Consider the following 18,953-nt stretch of genomic DNA (forward strand, 5'->3'; position numbering starts at 1 on the left):
AATGGAGCATTAGGATTTCTCACACCTGAAACAATTAAAATATTGCACAAAATATATGAAACAAGACCTTTTAAGTCATTTAAAATCAGTCAACAGAGGACAGTGATCTCTGAGAGACAGGAAATAAATGAGTCTTACAATTGTTCCAGCTTACTGCCTGGAGAGAATGCCAGGTTGCACTAGAGCCTTAATAGTTTCCTTGAGTTGAGGAGATGGACCTGGATGTCTAGAGAGCACAAAGGGGTTTGAGTTCGGCGCCAGAGTTCACAGGAGAGTACTCAAGAAAAGAGAGCTGCACAAAGCTCTGGAGGGGTATAGAGGGTCTCTTGAAAGTCTTTAGCTGAGTATTCCCAGTGCATGGGTGCAAAGAAACTACCAAAGTCTGGGGAAAGAATCATTCAGAACGTATGGAGGGAACAATCCCTAGAGCTCACACAGGGCTGGGAATAGTTCCTGTTCCCACCAGATGGAGGGGGAAAACTCATAATGCACAGGGTATCAGTAAAATACTCGGAAGGGTTTGCCTTAGCAGTGGGGAAAATTAGCCCTAGACTAAATGCCACTCTGGTCCTGAGTAACAAAGCTTAAAGGTAAGACCTGAAAGGATCAAACTGTTTCCAGTAATTTAACTGCATTCCAGAAGAAAGCTCAAGAATATTTATAGAGACACAAAAATATCTAGCATCCACAAAATAAAATTCACAGTGTCTGGCACCCAATCAAAAATAACCAAGCATGCAAAAAACAAAAAAAAGGGCAGGAAAATACAATGCATAATGAGGAATAAAATCAGTCAATTGAAATCAACTTAGAAATGACACAGATGATAGAGTTAGTAGATAGGGATATTAAAACAGTTTTCATAACTGTATTCCATATGGTCTAGGAGAGCTAGAAGAAACATTGAGTATGTTAAGTAGAAACATGGAAGATATAAATTGGTGAACTTAAATGCACACCAACAGAAATTATCCAAAATGAAATGCAGAGAGAAAAATATGGGAAAAAAAAAGACTACAGCACAGTGGGCTCTGTGATAACTTCAAGCAGCCTGGTGTCCCTGTGATAGAGAAGAAAGGAGGAAAGATCAAAAAAATATTTAAAGAAATAATGACCAAAATTTTCCAAAATTTGATAAAAACAATAAAGTCACAGATCCAAGAAGCTCAATGAATCACAAGCACAAGAAACATGAAAGAAAAAAAAAATGACACTAAGGCATCATAATCCAATTGCTCAAAACCAGTGGTAAAAAGAAAATCAGAAAAACAGCCAGAGAAATTTAGACATGCTATGTACAGAGGAACAAAGATAAGAATAACAGCAGCTTTCTTGTTGGATACAATGTAAGTGAAAAGACCATGAAGCAATATCTTTAAAACATTGAAAGAAAAAAATAATCAATCTTGAATTCTATATCCAGTGAATATACCTTTCAAAAGCAAGGTTGAAATAAAGACTTTTTCAGACACACGAAAGTTGAAAGAATTAATCACCAGCAGGCCTGCACTATAAGCAATGTTAAAAGAAATCTTTTAGGAAGAAATAAAAAAATACCACAAGGAAATTTGGATCAACATAAAGAAATGAAAAGCACTGAAGATAGTAACCATGTGGGTAAATATAAAAGACTTAAAAAATGAAATCACTTGAAAATATAATTGAATGTTTAAAGCAAAAATAATAATTTATTGTGGGATTTTTAATATATACGGAAGTAAAATGTATGACAATGATAACACAAAACCTGGGAGGGAAGAAACAGAAATAAACTTTCGTAAGGTTCTTATACTATAAGTAAAGGTATACTATCCCTTGAAGGTAGACTGTGATAAGTTAAAGATATATATATTATAAACTCAATAGCAACCACTAAAAAAATGCATCAAAGATTTATAGTTAATAAGTTAAAAAAGGAGAAAAAATAGCATCATGTAAAATAATCTAAGAGAAGGCAGAAAAAGAAGAAAAAGGAAGAAAGAAAAAATGAGACAAATAAATAAATAACAAGATGGTATTATAGATTTAAACTGAACCATACTAATAAATGCATCTGGTGTAAATGATCTAAATGCACAAATTAAAAGGTAGAGATTGTCATACTGGATAAAAGAGCAAAATCCTTCATACAAGAAGCCCATTTTAAATATATAAAAAGTAAAAGGATGGAAATATATATATATATATATATATATATATATATACCATGATAATTTTAATCAAAAGGATAGAGTTGTTATATTAATATCAGATTAAGTACATATTGAAAAAATATAAAGAATATTACCAGAGATTACAAAGGTCAGTTAACAATAAAGGGATGAATCATCAAGATAACATAATGATCCTAAAAATAATATATTAATCCTAAAGGTTAATGTACCTAAAGCAAAGCTTCAAGATACATGAAGGAAAAATTAGAACTGCAGGAAGAAATAGAAAAATCCACAGTCACAGTCAGAGACTTTAACACTTTTCTGTCAGTAACTGACAGAATAAGCAGAATGAAAATAATAACAAATATAAAAGACTTTAATGATACTATCAAATTGACTTAATTGGTATTTATAGAACACTCTAAGAAATAATAGCAGAATACATATTCTTTTTTTTCTAACATCTTTATTGGAGTAAAATTGCTTTACAATGGTGTGTTAGTTTCTGCTTTATATAAAAGTGAATCAGTTATACAGATACATATATCCCCATAGCCCTACCCTCTTGTGTCTCCCTCCCTCCCACCCTCCCTATCCCGCCCCTCTAGGTGGTCACAAAGCACCGAGCCGATCTCTCTGTGCTATGCCGCTGCTTCCCACTAGCTATCTATTTTACATTTGGTAGTGTATATATGTCCATGCCACTCTCTCACTCTGTCCCAGCTTACCCTTCCCTCTCCCCATATCCTCAAGTCCATTCTCTAGTAGGTCTGTGTCTTTATTCCTGTCTTGCCCCTAGGTTCTTCATGACATTTTTTTTTTTAGATTCCATATATATGTGTTAGCATAAGGTATTTGTTTTTCTCTTTCTGACTTACTTCACTCTGTATGACAGACTCTAGGTCCATCCACCTCACTACAAATAGCTCAATTTCGTTTCTTTTTATGGCTGAGTAATATTCCATTGTATGTATGTGTCACATCTTCTTTATCCATTAATCTGTTGATGGACACTTAGGTTGCTTCCATGTCCTGGCTATTGTAAACAGAGCTGCAATGAACATTGTGGTACATGACTCTTTTTGAATTATGGTTTTCTCAGAGTATAATGCCCAGTAGTGGGATTGCTGGGTCATATGGCAGTTCTATTTTTAGTTTTTTAAGGAACCTCCATACTCTTCTCCATAGTGGCTGTATCAATTTACATTCCCACCAACAGTGCAAGAGGGTTCCCTTTTCTCCACACCCTCTCCAGCATTTACTGTTTGTAGATTTTTTGATGATGGCCATTCTGACTGGTGTGAGATGATATCTCATTGTACTTTTGAATTGCATTTCTCTAATCGTTAATGATGTTGAGCATTCTTTCATGTGTTTGTTGACAATCTGTATGACTTCTTTGGAGAAACGTATATTTAGGTCTTCTGCCCATTTTTGGATTGGCTTGTTTGTTTTTCTGATATTGAGCTGCATGAACTGCTTGTAAATTTTGGAGATTAATCCTTTGTCAGTTGCTTCATTTGCAAATATTTTCTCCCATTCTGAGGGCTGTCTTTTAGTCTTGTTTATGGTTTCCTTTGCTGTGCAAAAGCTTTGAAGTTTCTTTAGGTCCCATTTGTTTATTTTTGTTTTTATTTCCATTTCTCTAGGAGGTGGGTCAAAAAGGATCTTGCTGTGATTTATGTCATACAGTGTTCTCCCCATGTTTTCCTCTAAGAGTTGTATAGTATCTTCCCTTACATTTAGGTCTTTAATCCATTTTGAGTTTATTTTTGTGTATGGTGTTAGGGAGTGTTCTGATTTCATTATTTTACATGTAGCTGTCCAGTTTTCCCAGCACCACTTACTGAAGAGGCTGTCTTTTCTCCACTGTATATTCTTGCCTCCTTTATCAAAGATAAGGTGACCATATGTGCGTGGGTTTATCTCTGGGCTTTCTGTCCTGTTCCATTGATCTATATTTTTGTTTTTGTGCCAGTACCGTACCGTCTTGGTTACTGTAGCTTTGTAGTATAGTTTGAAGTCAGGGAGTCTGATTCCTCCAGCTCCGTTTTTCTTTCTCAAGATTGCTTTGGCTATTCAGGGTCTTTTGTGTTTCCATACAAATTGTGAAATATTTTTTTCTAGTTCTGTGAAAAATGCCAGTGGTAGTTTGAAAGGGATTGCATTGAATCTGTAGATTGCTTTGGGTGGTATAGTCATTTTCACAATGTTGATTCTTCCAATCCAAGAACATGGTATATCTCTCCATCTATTTGTATCATCTTTAATTTCTTTCATCAGTGTCTTATAATTTTCTGCATACAGGTCTTTTGTCTCCTTAGGTAGGTTTATTCCTAGATATTTTATCCTTTTTGTTGCAATGGTAAATGGGAGTGTTTTCTTAATTTCACTTTTAGATTTTTCTTCATTAGTGTATAGGAATGCAAGAGATTTCTGTCCATTAATTTTGTATCCTGCTACTTTACCAAATTCATTGATTAGCTCAAGTAGTTTTCTGTTGGCATCTTTAGGATTCTCTATGTATTAGTATCATGTCATCTACATATTCTTTTTAAGTGAATATAAAACATTTACTGGGATAGTTCATGTCTGGGCCATAAAACAACTCTCAATAAATTTAAAATAATTTAAACCATATAAAATGTTCCCGGGGCTTCCCTGGTGGCGCAGTGGTTGAGAGTCCGCCTGCCGATGCAGGAGACACGGGTTCGTGCCCCAGTCCGGGAAGATCCCACATGCCGAGGAGTGGCTAGGCCCATGAGCCATGGCCGCTAAGCCTGCGTGTCTGGAGCCTGTGCTCCGCAACGGGAGAGGCCACAACAGTGAGAGGCCTGCGTACCACAAAAAAAAAAAAAAAAAAAAGTTCCCTAGTCACAATGGTATTATAAATCAATAACAGAAAGACATCTGTAAAATCCCCAAATATTTGGAAACTAAATAACAAACTGTAAAATAATCCATGAGTCTAAGGAAAAGAGAAATTAGTAAGTGGCTTGAACTGAATGGAAATGAAAAACAACATAATGGAAATTTGTGGGATGCCACTAAAGTAGCACTTAGATGGAAATTCATTGCACTAAATACCATATTAGAAAAGAAATCAGAGTTCAAATACATGATTTCAGCTTAAAAGAATAAAAATATAAGAGGAAATAAAACCAAAGCAATCAAAAGAAAAGAGATTGTAAAAATCAGAGTGAAAAATCAATGTAAAAGAAAGGAGAAAAAATAAAGTCAATGAAGCCAAAAGCTGGTGCTCTGAAATCAATAATATTGTTAAGCCTCTAGGAAAATTAGAGAGAAGATACAAATTACCAGTATCAGAAATGAGAGAAGTGACATTACTGCAAATTCTACAGATATTAAAAGGATAATATGGGAATAATATGAAGAACTTTAGGCCAATAAATTTGACAACTTAAATTAAATAGTGTTTCATTGCAGTGAACAAACTACCAAAATCTACTCACGAAGAAATACATAACCTAAATAGTATGATACTTTTAAGCAACTAAATTTGTAGTAGAAAAAAAAAAACAAAAAAACTTTCCCATAAAGAAAGATTCAGATGGTTTCATTAGTGAATTCTATCAAATATGTAAGGAAGAAACAGTACTAATTCTACACAAAATCTTTCAAAAAATCAAAGAGGAAATACTTCCCAATTCATTTTGAGGCCAGCATTATCTTGATATTGACAAAAGACAAAGACATTACAAAGAACTGAAAATAACACACCTTATTCCTGACGAATAAAAATGTAAACATTAACAAAATTTTAGAGTATCAAATCCAACAATATAGAAAAGGGTGACTGCATCATGATCAAGTGAGGTTTATTCCAGGAATCCAAGGCTGATTTAACATTTGAAAATCAATCAATTAAGTCACCATATTAACAGACTAAAAAAGAAAATCTCAAAAGAGAAGAAAACTAAAAAAAAAAAAAAAAAAAAAAATATATATATATATGATCACCTCAGTAGCTCCAGAAATAAAAATGGTCAAAACCTAACATTAATTTCTGGTAAAAAACCCTCAGGAAATTAAGAATATAAGGGAACATATTCACTAATCAGGAGCCTCTATCGAAACCAAAACCAAAACCAAAACCAAAACCAAAACCAAAACCAAAACCTGCAGCTAACATCATACTTAATAGTGGTCAAATATTGAATGTTTTCTTCCTAGCATCAGGAGGAAAGCAAGGATGTCCATTCTCACCACTTCAACATTATACTGGAGGGTCTAGTTGTTGGATCTGGGATTTGCTTTATCCTACATACATACAACCTAGTGAGTTAGTCTGTTACTGTTTTGCTGTTTTGTGGATGCTAACAGAAGACATAAGACTCCTGGTTCAGAGATAAAGGACTTTATTATTTATGGCATGGGAAGAATCATGTGCATTAGCATATTTGTGTTGGTTACCCTTTACCCCAAATCCTGCAGGGGCAATGCAATGGGCTCAGACGAATTCTATGCCTTCAGTGGACTTATATTACAGCTAACGAACACTGAGTTTGGGGGATCCACTGCTTTTGCAGCAAGGAGTGATGTATATATTTATTATCTTGATTGTGATGATAGCTTTACTGGTACACACATATATCAAAACATATCAGATAGTGTACTTTAAATATTTGCAGCTGACTTACATCAATAAAGCTGTCAGAAAAATGAGAAAAATCTTCCATTCCAAGCACTCTAGGCCTTTCTATATCATTAATTTAACAAATATTTTTGGGCTACTACTAATGTGCTAGGCACCGTGCTGATATTGGGATTACTATGGTAAACAAAATCCTTCCTCCCATGGAGTTTATATTCTTGTAGGAGGAGACTGAAAGTAAACAATAAGAAAAACATCAGATGGTGGCTATTGTGATTAAGATAAAGAGAATTAATAAGTAGGGTGGCTACTTTAGATTGGGGGTGGGTCATCTCTCTGAGAAGATGATACCAATGTAGAGATATGAATATCAAGAAGGGGCCAACCACATCGAAGTGGGAGAAGAGCACCTCTGACCTTCATCATTATTTTGGCTTTCTAACTGTTCTCATTTCCCTCCAATCTCCTGTAAGCCACGCTGAATTAACTTCCCCGAAGGTTAATATGATCGTGTAATTACTGTGTTTAAAAACCTTCATTCTCTCTCTTATCTCAATTACTAAAAAGGATATTAGCTCTACATTCCAGCATTATGAGTCTTCTTGCATATGACAAAACCTACTTTTCCAGTCTTCTCACTATTCCTTTATTCTAACATGGAGAAAGCCCTGATCTTACGTATGCTTCCCTACTTTTGATCATGCTGTTTCTTCTGCTTGAAATGCCATCCTTCTCCTCAAGGATGCCATCAGTAGACATCCTTCCTATCCTTAAATGTCTGTCTCAAATATCACATTCTCCATAATATCTTTTCTGATTTTCCCAGCCAGATGTAATTTTTGTTCACAAGTCCCTCCTGTTATATTTCTCAATGGGAAAAACTCAGCTTGCTCATTTTTTATTATATTTTAGATGGTGGCATAGTGTTTTGCAGATAGGACATAATCCATAACTTCCTAGTGGACTGAATTATCTTATTTTTGTTTTACTTGAAAGCTGCATGAGAGCCAAAAAGAAAAGATAAACATAAAGATAAAACAGGGACTTCCCGTGGATGTCCAGTGGTTAAGACTTTGCCTTCCAGTGCAGGGGGTGCAGGTTCAATCCCTGGTCAGGGAGCTATGATCATATATGCCTCACGGCCAAAAAACCAGAACATAAGACAGAAGCAATATTGTGACAAATTCAATAAAGACTTTAAAAATGGTCCACATAGAGACTTTCCTGGTGGTGCAGTGGTTAAGAATCCCCCTGCCAATGCAGGGGACATGGGTTCAATCCCTGGTCCAGGAAGATCCCACATGCCGTGGAGCAACAAAGCCCGTGTGCCACAACTACTGAGCCCACGCGCCTAGAGCCTGTGCTCCGCAACGAAAAGCGACCACAATGAGAAGCCCGCACACCGCAATGAAGAGTAGCCCCTGCTCGCTGCAACTAGAGAAATCCCGTGCACAGCAACGAAGACCCAGTGCTGCCATAAATAACCAATAAATAAATAAATAAATAAATTTATATTAAAAAAAATGGTCCACATCAAAAAAATCTTTTAAAAAAGAAAAAGATAAAACAAATAAGTGGATAGAAGTTATCTTGCCCCACAAAAACAATGATATTCCTCATAAGAGAATAATCTACTGGAAATATAATGTGTTTAGAAAAAAATAGAACGGATCTTTACAATTTCAGTGACTCTCTTAAAATCAGTTCTTTTCCAAGACAACTGGATTCTCTTTAAAACCCTCTCACCAAGCTAACATGAGCAGAACCTCTGAAAATAGGGAAGAAGTCTGCTGTTATCCATCTCAACACCAACATGGGTTGAAGACACATGCCTTACAGAGGACCTTGATTAGATTCCTAAGGAGGGAGCAGGAATGGATGGGAAATAAACAATAAAAAATCAGAAAAAGAGTGTGTTGGGATCCCCAAGATCACCCCCAGGTTTGATGGTTTGTGAGGAGGATACACAGGACTTAGCATATAGTTGAACTCACAAGTGTAGTTTACTACAGCAAAAGGATACAAAGTAAAACCAGCAAAAGAAAAAGGTGCAGAGATGAAGTCTGGAGGAAACCAGGTGTAAGCTTCTAAGAATCCTTCCTCTACCAGTGGAGTCACACAGGTTGTGATTAATTCCTCCAAGAATTAACATGTACGAGAACATATGCGAAATGCTGTCTAGCAGGGATATTCACTGGAGACTCAGTTTTCAGAGTTTTTGTTGGAATTGGTGATGTAGGCAACCACTGCCTAGGATGTACTGAAATTCCAGACTCCCAGAAAGAAAGCAGGTGATCAGTATAAATAACATTGTTTGCAGAGACAATTTAGGTACAGTGAACTGCCCTTATCAGTTAGAGAACGGTGGAAACATCCCTAAAATCCAAGGCCAACCTTACAAGCAGTTTTTCTAAGGACAGTAGTCCTTTTCTGCATAGGGATATATTGAAAGTATTCTTACTTTTTTAATTCAAGGATCTCACTTTCAGATTTTTCTTTTTTAGCAAATAGTATGAAATAGAGCAAAGTTATGTACACTAAAATGTTCATCACAATATTGTTTAAATTAGTTAAAAAAAAAAAAACCACAAGTGTCCAAAAACTGTGGACTGGTTCAGTAAATTATAGTACAGTAGTATGAAGAAATATTAAACAGCTATTAAATATTTTTGAAGACTTTTAATAACAAAAATGACTATCCTGGAGAGTAAATCAGGATGAAAAATTATATGTACAATAATAACTCAAAAATGGGAGAAATATAGAATGAACTCTAGAAGGAAATACACTAGAATGTAATCGTGATTCATTTCTGGGGGATGGCTTATATAAAATAATTTTTATTTTCCTCTTGACCTTTTCTGTACTTTCAATTTTTATTTAATGAACATGTATTTACTTTTCTAATTAGAAAACAAGTTATAATAATAAGATAATTGTGTTAAAAAGATTTTAGATAGGGCTTCCCTGGTGGCACAGTGGTTGAGAGTCAGCCTGCCGATGCAGGGGACGCGGGTTCGTGCCCCGGTGCGGGAAGATCCCACATGCCGTGGAGCGCTGGGCCCGTGAGCCATGGTCGCTGGGCCTGCGCGTCTGGAGCCTGTGCTCCGCAACAGGAGAGGCCACAACAGTGAGAGGCCCGCGTACAGCAAAAAAAAAAAAAAAAAAAAAAAGATTTTAGATATAATGGCCTATGGATTCAAAGCAAATTTTGCTAAAATGTAAAATATTTAATGTGCACAGTAATATGAATACAATGACTAGGGAACTCTTAGGATGGCAAACGACCATTTAAAGTGCATTTTTTCTATCTGATGTGCTTCTTTCTTCAATTAGCTAACAAAAAAAGAAAAAGCAGGTAAAGTGAAGGGAGATATAAACACTAAAGAAAGCACAATGGCTAATTTTTATTTCAAGGAAGAAATGGTTCGCAAACTAGCAAATGCAAAAATAAAAATGTTATTTTTCAATGGACAGAACAAGGATGAATTTCCTAAATAACACTGAATCCCAATTTACGTACAATCTGTTAAGTATTACTAACATAAGTCACATACATTTTCATAGTTTTAAGGAGGATTAGGTAATTACAAACTTCTAGAGAAGGTGATTTCTAACATATTCAGTTACGATTCCCCTCCATTTGCTTTAATGCATCTACCCTAGTCACAGAGATACTACTCCACAGAAAGCTATTTTTATACTACCCAGCTTCTCCATCACTGTAGTAAGTAGCCATATAGAAAACAGACCACTATTGTATCCTCTTATCCCTGGAGAGATGAAATGGTTTGCAGCTTATTTTAAATCACAAAGCAATTCTTTTGTGTACTGAATTGGCCCCAGGCTACGGAGGTTGTGCAACTCACTTCCCACATGACCTCCACTTGTGGCTGCTTCCCAATCTTGTCAGAACATGAAAACCTTGAAGGCACTCCATGTGGGGGGCAGTGCTCTCTCTGTCTCTGAAATGATTCCTGGGCCAAGTTAGAAAAACCAGATTCTGAACAGCCACTGTAATGGCAAGCACACGCAGAAGGGGAAAAAAAAAGCTCAGAATTTTTCTGGTTAGGAAGGGAAATGTGGTTAACCTAAATTGGACCTAAAGAGCAAATGAAGGCATCAAGAAGCACTCCCACTGCTTCAGTTCAACTATGCATTTTTGTTTCCGTTATAAAAAAAGAACAGCTCTTTAAATGGTTTGGCTATATTCAGAAATGTAACTGCTTAAAAAAGTTCTCAAGTGTTTGAAAGGACTGTGTTTGGGAAGGTGGTGGGGAAAGAGGGCAGATGACAAAGCATTGCTAGAGTCTTTTGAGTAAAACTTAAATTAGATAATCAAAGTCAGCAACTGGTGCTTGCTAAGTGATGGTTCATGTATGATCAACAGTCCTTCAAAGACTCTGCTGCTGCCTCTCTTCTCTTTCCCAGGAAGAAAGAGATTATATAGGACTTGGAGTCAAAAAACCTGGGTTCAGATCATGTCACTGTCAAACATGCATTAACAATTTCCAGACACTATGCTTTCTTGGCATTTGTCATCTCTGAATTTTAGGCTTTTCCTCTATAAAATGGGTACCAACAAATGTCACCCTTTTCATAGGTGATTATGTAGAAAGTATAAGCAAACTGTGAAGTGCTAAGCATTTTTATTGTTGTTGCTAGTAGGTCTGCTTGAAATATAAAAAGTACTTAACAAATGTTCACAAAATTATTAATAAACTGGAGTAATTATAGTGGACAAATGATAAGAGTGAATAAGTCAAGAACCTTAAAATCAACAATAACACTTTCACTTAAAACTTAACAGATATTTAACTATAAAACATTAATATCTTATATGGAACTAAATTGAACACCTCAGAAATATCCCGGGGGGAAAACAATGCTTCAGCTGCCAGAAGAGGTCACTGTAATCATCATATATGGTAGGATCTCAGGTATGGCAGAGGCATGCTAGCAAATCAGGTTTCATTAAGGTTACAGAGGCAGTGAATGAGAGGTTAAGAGCCTGAGGTCTGAAGTTCAATCTCAACTAACAAGTTGTATGACTATGGGCACATTAATCTTTTCTAAGCCTCAGTTTTCACAGATGTAAAATGGGGAGAGCAGCAGTCTCTGCTAGCAGGATTACTGTGAAGACTTTAAGGAAGAAACAGGTGAATTACTTACCACAGTGTTATTTGCTTACCTACCATCGTCTTCATCATACTATATACAAGGGGTCTTTTTATAAGTGGAACTAGACCAGGAGTCCTCCATTTTACAATCTCCTATTAACCTTCAGCCATGGTAGAGAACTATGGTATGTTTTTGTTTTGTTTTGTTTTGTTTGTTTTTTGCGGTACGCGGGCCTCTCACTGTTGTGGCCTCTCCCGTTGCGGAGCACAGGCTCCGGACGCGCAGGCTCAGCGGCCATGGCTCACGAGGCCAGCTGCTCCGCTGCATGTGGGATCTTCCCGGACCGGGGCACGAACCCGTGTCCCCTGCATCGGCAGGCGGACTCTCAACCACTGTGCCACCAGGGAAGCCCTATGGTATGTTTTTGAAAAACACAGGAAAGGGGGTCTACTGTGGTCATATACCCTGCCAGGTCCCCACACAGCACTATGCTGCTTAGGTGAAGTTTGATATGCCTGCCAGGAACTATGGTTCCCTGAACCAAATGATAGCAGATGTTCAAGGTATAATTCTTCATATTTCACTAACCACTCTCTGAACCATCCAGAATCCCTGGGTTATACTTTTAAATTTTAAATTTCATATCCAAGTTGCTCATGCCCTATGTTTCACTTCGAGTAAAATTTGTCTTTCTTTTTTCACATGGAAATGTCAAAAAGCTTAAGATGTGCATACATGCATTTTTTCTTCTAATTTGCAGTGAGTGAAATCTTGCTAATGCAGAAGCTTAAGAAGTTAGAATGAAACACTTATATAGGAGTCCCTTATAATATTTTATAACATGTTAACTGATGGTGGTGGTCAATGAAGCAATTGGTTCACATTCAATATCCTGCTGAAATGAAATAACTGCATTTTAAGGAAATAAAACGTAACCCTTTTTGAGATGTCCTGCTAAATGAGTCAAAAATCCTTAATTCTAGATCTATAAAATTAATCAAAATAATCCAACTGTGCAATCATCTTACGTCTTATCACAGAGAATTTAATAATGCAGTAAATTCTGGTTCTTGGATATAAAAGACATTCCTCCCTCATGCCCCCAACAGTCACCTTCCTGGGACCATGTCCACTCTTTTGGGACATGGAAAGCCCCTTCTTCTGAGGAAAGGCTGGGTCCAGCCACCTCAGCGTGAGCTGCTCCTCCAGCCTGCCTGCCTTTTTGACAGTGCTACCTACCAGCCAGAAGCATCCTGGTGTCTTCTGGGCTGCTGCAGATTGAACAGACTTTGAATCCAGCCAGAGGATAAGAGGTTGTTTTAATTGGCTAAATCTGCTATGTGCAAAGCATATGACCATGAATTTGTAGCCAAAACACTAATCTAAAAAAATGTCACGAACAATTTAAACACAAAACAAGAATGATATTTTTGCTTGTCAATTCTACTTTTGCCACGAGGGTTTTTAACCTAACATTTTATAATGACTACCAAATCTTTACCTTTGCTGAAGTAGAATTTTCATGGTATACTCCTTGTACCAAATCCATAAGAGCACTTGCTAAAAGTTCCACAACCTAAAAAACAAGAAAAAAATCAAAAGAGACAATTAAAAAAATGTATTCCTATTTTTACCTCAGAATGCTTCACAAGGCTTAGTAGCAAGGCAGTATTCTGCTTGATAGAAAAAAAAAAATGGGGTTATGTGCAAAGATCCTGGCAAATGGCATTGCCCACCTGGATATTAGAGCTGTGATCCAATATTTCCGGTCATAATTCAAGCAAAAAAAAAAAAAAATCTTGTAAGCATAGCATTTAATATATGTGAAAATCCAGTAATAGCCATGTTGAACATAAGCTTAAATTTCAGATAACTAATGAAAATTTTTTTTAAATTAATTTATTTTTGGCTGCTTTGGGTCTCCATTGCTGTGTGTGGGCTTTCTCTAGTTGCGGCTAAAGGGGGCTACTCTTCGTTGTGGTGCGTGGTCTTCTCATTGTGGTGGCTTCTCTTGTTGTGTTGCACGGGCTCGAGGTGCGCGGGCTTCAGTAGTTGTTGCACGCGGGCTCTAGGGTGCAGGCTCAGTAGTTGTGGGACATGGGCTTAGCTGCTCCACGGGATCTTCCCGGACCAGGGATTGAACTCGTGTGCCCTGCATTGGCAGGCGGATTCTTAACCACTGCGCTACCAGGGAAGTCCCTCAGATAACTAATGAAATCTTAACCCAATTTATTTGCTGAATGTTTATTTCTGTCAGGTGGATACTTTTTCAATATCCCCATTCTGGGAGGCATCACAATGCTAATTTTCATACGTAATACAGAGAGAAAAGCAACCTTTCTAACGTGTTCATTCTGTTGTACTAAAAATGCACTGTGGATATATTTGGTGTAGGGCCCCTGGGTCAAATGTACCATAAACACTGAAAATTTTTACAGAACTGTAATATTGAAATTGTATCATCAAACCTGTATTATTTTCAAGGCCCAGGCTATTAAAAAAAATCAAACAAAATCAAAAGCTTTGAACTTGTTCCAGAATGTAAAACAAGCAGAAAATAGTAAATGGTCTCTTTGGAACTACTGTACAATTTAGAGTTGTTTGCATAAACCATCTTAATTCAAGAGGATAAAACGGTGGTATTTATTATAATGTTCAGTGCAGCCATTTCAAACAAGAATTCCTCAAGGCAACCCTACCCGCTTCTTAAGAAGTCTTAGTATCTTATATACTTAACTTCCTATGTTATGCAGTCCTGTATCAGATTTCCACTCTTTGCTTCCTAAAATTTAGCTCAGTTTTGACTGAATTAAAGGATTTTGTTTCAGCTTTTATCATTCTTGTAATTGAAGACATTATTAAGCCAAAGGATACAGACCCAAACAACAAGATACTTCAATCTCAGGTACCTTGGATTTAATAAACATTTTCTTAGAGGCAAATGACATGAATTTTTAGAAAGATATGCTTTAAAATTTTAACACATAAGCATTTATCTCCAAATTTATATTTACATGCATCCTGCACAACACACACAAGGCTGCCGATATGGAAATTTTGCTGATTAAAGGGATTATTTTTTTCTAGCTCTGCAGATGGGTTAATTTGTAAGACCTATACAAAGTCTTTTTTTTTTTTTTTAATCGCATTGCCCTTTAGGTAACCAAATACTTAAGAAATATTGTAGCAATATGAGCTGCAGAGGAACTGCGAGGACAATGATCCTACAGTGTTACCAGATGTGTTGAGTTATTTAAGTGGGGAAAGAGAGAAAAATGAATGGATTTTTTCCCCCCTGAAGGTATCAGATAAGCTCTATTCCCAAATCCAGGAGGATAGAGTATTGCCAATAGGTCTATGAAAGACTGTAACTAAATGCACAGCATCAGATTGGATTACAGTTTACACAAGCAACATCCCAAGATCCCTCTGATGGCTGGACACATAATACAGATCAATCAGTCACTAAGAAATGTTATGGTTTTGAAACAGTTTGAGGTCTGAGACCAGCACTGGTAAAGTGAAGAGGGATTTACAAAAAGAAAGTCCGACACTAATTTTAACAATGGATCTGGTTTTGGATAAACAGAGTGTTCCTTTATTTCCCTGAAATTCCAGACCAGGAAGAAGCAACAAAACCTTTTTATTCTCCAATTCTTTTTCTGTTAATGCAATTAGCAAATATATGTAGATCTGTACTTACAAGTTTATAATTTATAAATGACCTGTACTTCCAAACGGCCATCCTTGCTTAAGCAGAATACACCTCCACTGCCAACAGCAACCATCAAGGAAAAAGCTTTGGACTTCCTTAGGTTAACAAGTCCAGGAAGGCAAGAGAGTATAAAAAGCAGTCTAGCCTAGGGGAGTTGAATATGTCCCAGGCAAAAGTGACTTATCCAGCACACACTTAAATATCTTTCCACTGCCTGAAGTGTTTACTTTTAAAATTATACCAAAAAGAGATGTGTTTAAGTATTATCCTCCTTTAAAATTGCAAATATTTCTAGGAAGACCACAGGGCTAACAGCCCATACATATGTTAACAAGACCATTTAATGATCTCATCTTTTTTTTTCATCACATGGTTTACTATCACAGGCATTCACCTGTTTAGATAACTACCGTACTTAAATACAAGAAGGCACCTACTGGCACTTCCCTGGTGGCTCAGTGGTTAAGAATCCACCTGCCAATGCAGGGGACACGGGTTTGAGCGCTGGTCCAGGAAGATCCCACATGCCGCGGAGCAACTAAGCCCGTGCGCCACAACTATTGAGCCTGCGCTCTAGAGCCTGTGAGCCACAACTACTGAGCCCGCACGCCACAACTACTGAAGCCCGCATGCTCTAGGGCCCACGTGCCACAACTACTGGGCCTGTGTGCTGCAACTAATGAAGCCTGCGCACCTAGAGCCCATGCTCCTCAATAAGAGAAGCCACTGCAATGAGAGAGGCCCGCGCACTGCAATGAAGAGTAGCCCCTGCTTGCCGCAACTAGAGAAAAGTCCATGTATAGCAACAAAAACCCAATGTAGCCAAAAGATAAATTTAAAAAAAAAAAAAAAGAAAGCACTTGCTTAATGAGCTCCTCCCTTCCCTCAGATTACTGAGGAATGATTTGTTCAAGCAACCTAAAACGGTAGCAAGGATAACGTCAGCCAGAAGAGAATCTAGAGCTCAACTGCCAGACTGTCTGAGACTAAGAGTCCCCGTCCCAGACTTTTTGGTGCTCCAGAGAAAGACCAAGGACTTCTGTTCCAAGCCCAGGGGGGCAAGCAAACACTTTCTACTAGAAAAAGTGGGGTTTAATTCAACAACAGAACACATGAAAAGACTATTTTAACCAAAATCAGAGGTCTCTGTAACACTGACTTGTTGCATCCTGAAACATTATTTCAGATTATATGACTGTCACCAACACTATTATAAAGTTTAGTTTACCTGCCTAGAGAGTAATCAAATAGGAGATGTTTCTTCATTTCTGCATTTCTGGAGGTTGTGAGAATAGCAGAATTGCTTACCTGTACATGCAAATGCAAATATGCTTTTTTCTTTGATTTGTGTCGTGTTTAACGATACAGCAATGTCATACACTATCTCCCAATCTTTTAAGTAACACCTTAGATTTCAGTGAGCCAGAAGTCGTAACCATTCACAATGTCAGTGTTATGAGCTGGTTTCTCGTGCCACCTCGTTTTTGGCTACCAGAGAGGAGGTTGCATAGGAAAGGAAGTGGACATCAAATTGCTGTTCTCAAGCAAACAATCTCTGTTACCTCTCCCATTTTAATCACTACCCTCTCATCAAAGATAAGGAATAGGTAGTATTCAGATCTGTCTGAACCTTAGCACAATTACAGATCCAATATAACTGACCTATGGAATGAATTTCTTAAATGGTTAATTTACAGGACAAATTTTACCAACTGCAAGGGAATATGTAATTGCTTCCTTCTTTATCTTTTGGCAAGGGTAACTAAAATTCAGTGATTTTTTTTAAACTGAAAAACTAAAGTGATGCATACCCTTACAAAAGATGTTGTAATTATTATATAATAAAATTATAATTATATATTAATATAATTATACATAATATAATTAATTATATATACATATATAATATATATTAATTTTATATTATATAATTATATATTATAATTATAATAAAATTCTCAACTTAAAAATTAGAAATTGAGAGAAGTAGGAGGTGGTAATGACCAAATGGCCAAAAGACATCCTCACTTACTGCTATACAAAGATGTCTATAACATATTCTTAAGGAAACGAAAAAGAAAAGCTGGGTACAAAACAGAACAACATGATAGGTATTTTTAAAACAAAAATGAGGTCAATCTATGTGTTCATATATGCTGAGAAAAAAGTCTGAAACAGCAAAATATTGATAATAATGATAATCTGTAAGTGGTAAGATTCTAGATGTTTTTAATTAAAATTTTTTCTTCAACTTTTCTGAATTGCTTAAATGTATAACTGCTTAGTATATAATGTACTATATTTTCTCTCCTTTTATTAGCTTGCTTTCATAATCAGATAAAATAAACCTACTTCTAGGGGGTTGGGACGGGAAGAAGCATACCCTGTTTCAGTCTCAGAAAGGCTTCAAGCTAAGCTGTGTCCACAAATTGATTTATGGAATATAGCAATCAATAGTCTCTTGATTAGCAAAAATAAGATCTGTAAGTGGTGATAAGCATTCTGTGCAGAAAACTTGTGCCTTTCTCAATAAATGTGATTCAGGAGTACTGTCAGTCAGCATTTGACAGATGGAATAGACTCAACAGAGTTGTACATGCTTCACTAGTAAACCAGACCACTTCGGTTTGAGCAAAGGAGGGCCTATACTAAATTTAAAGTAAAATGCAACTAAAACTTTAGAAAAATTTTAATTATAAACTAATGTGGCCCAACTGAAACTCAAGTCAGCATAAGCTGAGTTGATGTCATAAGGTAGTACAGTTGTATTTTAATTCACTTTTAAAAGGTTGCTATGTACTTAATTTGCTTGGTATACTCAAACTGTGGAGGCTACTACAGATTTATAATCGTCTTTCAAAAACTTGCCCTGGGAAGGTTACTTTAATGACATTTTTTACTACAGCGTGGAATGAAAGGACAACGTGTGATCCATCACTCTATTTGGGAGGCAAATGAACCCACAGCCCCTCAGTCTTTAGTACTCTTAACAGCTGCTAGCAAAGGAAACAGTCATGTGTGTGCACGCATCTGCAGTTCTGATGGCATTAATTACACACGAATCTACTGCACTCCCCCCCCAATCCCCAGGAACAAATAGCAACGCATGAAGCAGTAGCAAAGGTAAAACACCCTTGAGGGAAAATTAATTCTAATATACATCTTGGGAGGAACAAAAGACAGATTTAGTGTAAATATGTTCTTTTCAAAGTGCTTTGGCATTTGAAGGGATATTGTCAAGATTTTTTTTTTAAGCCACAAAAACTATATTGTCAGTGAAAATATTTTACAGAAAAATACTTTTATAGATAAAGGATGCTGAATAGCCTGCTAATGGTAACCAGAG

At 36.6% G+C, this 18,953-nt stretch overlaps 1 protein-coding gene across 3 annotated transcripts in view; it reads right to left on the reverse strand.

Annotated features, from left to right (window-relative positions):
* Window positions 1-18,953, reverse strand: part of PDSS2 (decaprenyl diphosphate synthase subunit 2) — a 273,183-nt gene that overhangs the window by 88,658 nt on the left and 165,572 nt on the right. For all 3 annotated transcript variants that reach the window (XM_079938680.1, XM_079938681.1, XM_079938679.1), the window contains one exon: window positions 13,394-13,468. In XM_079938680.1, coding sequence (XP_079794806.1) covers window positions 13,394-13,468 — 75 coding nt within the window. The remainder of the gene's footprint in view (window positions 1-13,393; window positions 13,469-18,953) is intronic.

The sequence above is a fragment of the Stenella coeruleoalba genome (assembly GCF_951394435.1).
Source record: "Stenella coeruleoalba genome assembly, chromosome: 12".
NCBI lineage: Eukaryota > Metazoa > Chordata > Mammalia > Artiodactyla > Delphinidae > Stenella > Stenella coeruleoalba.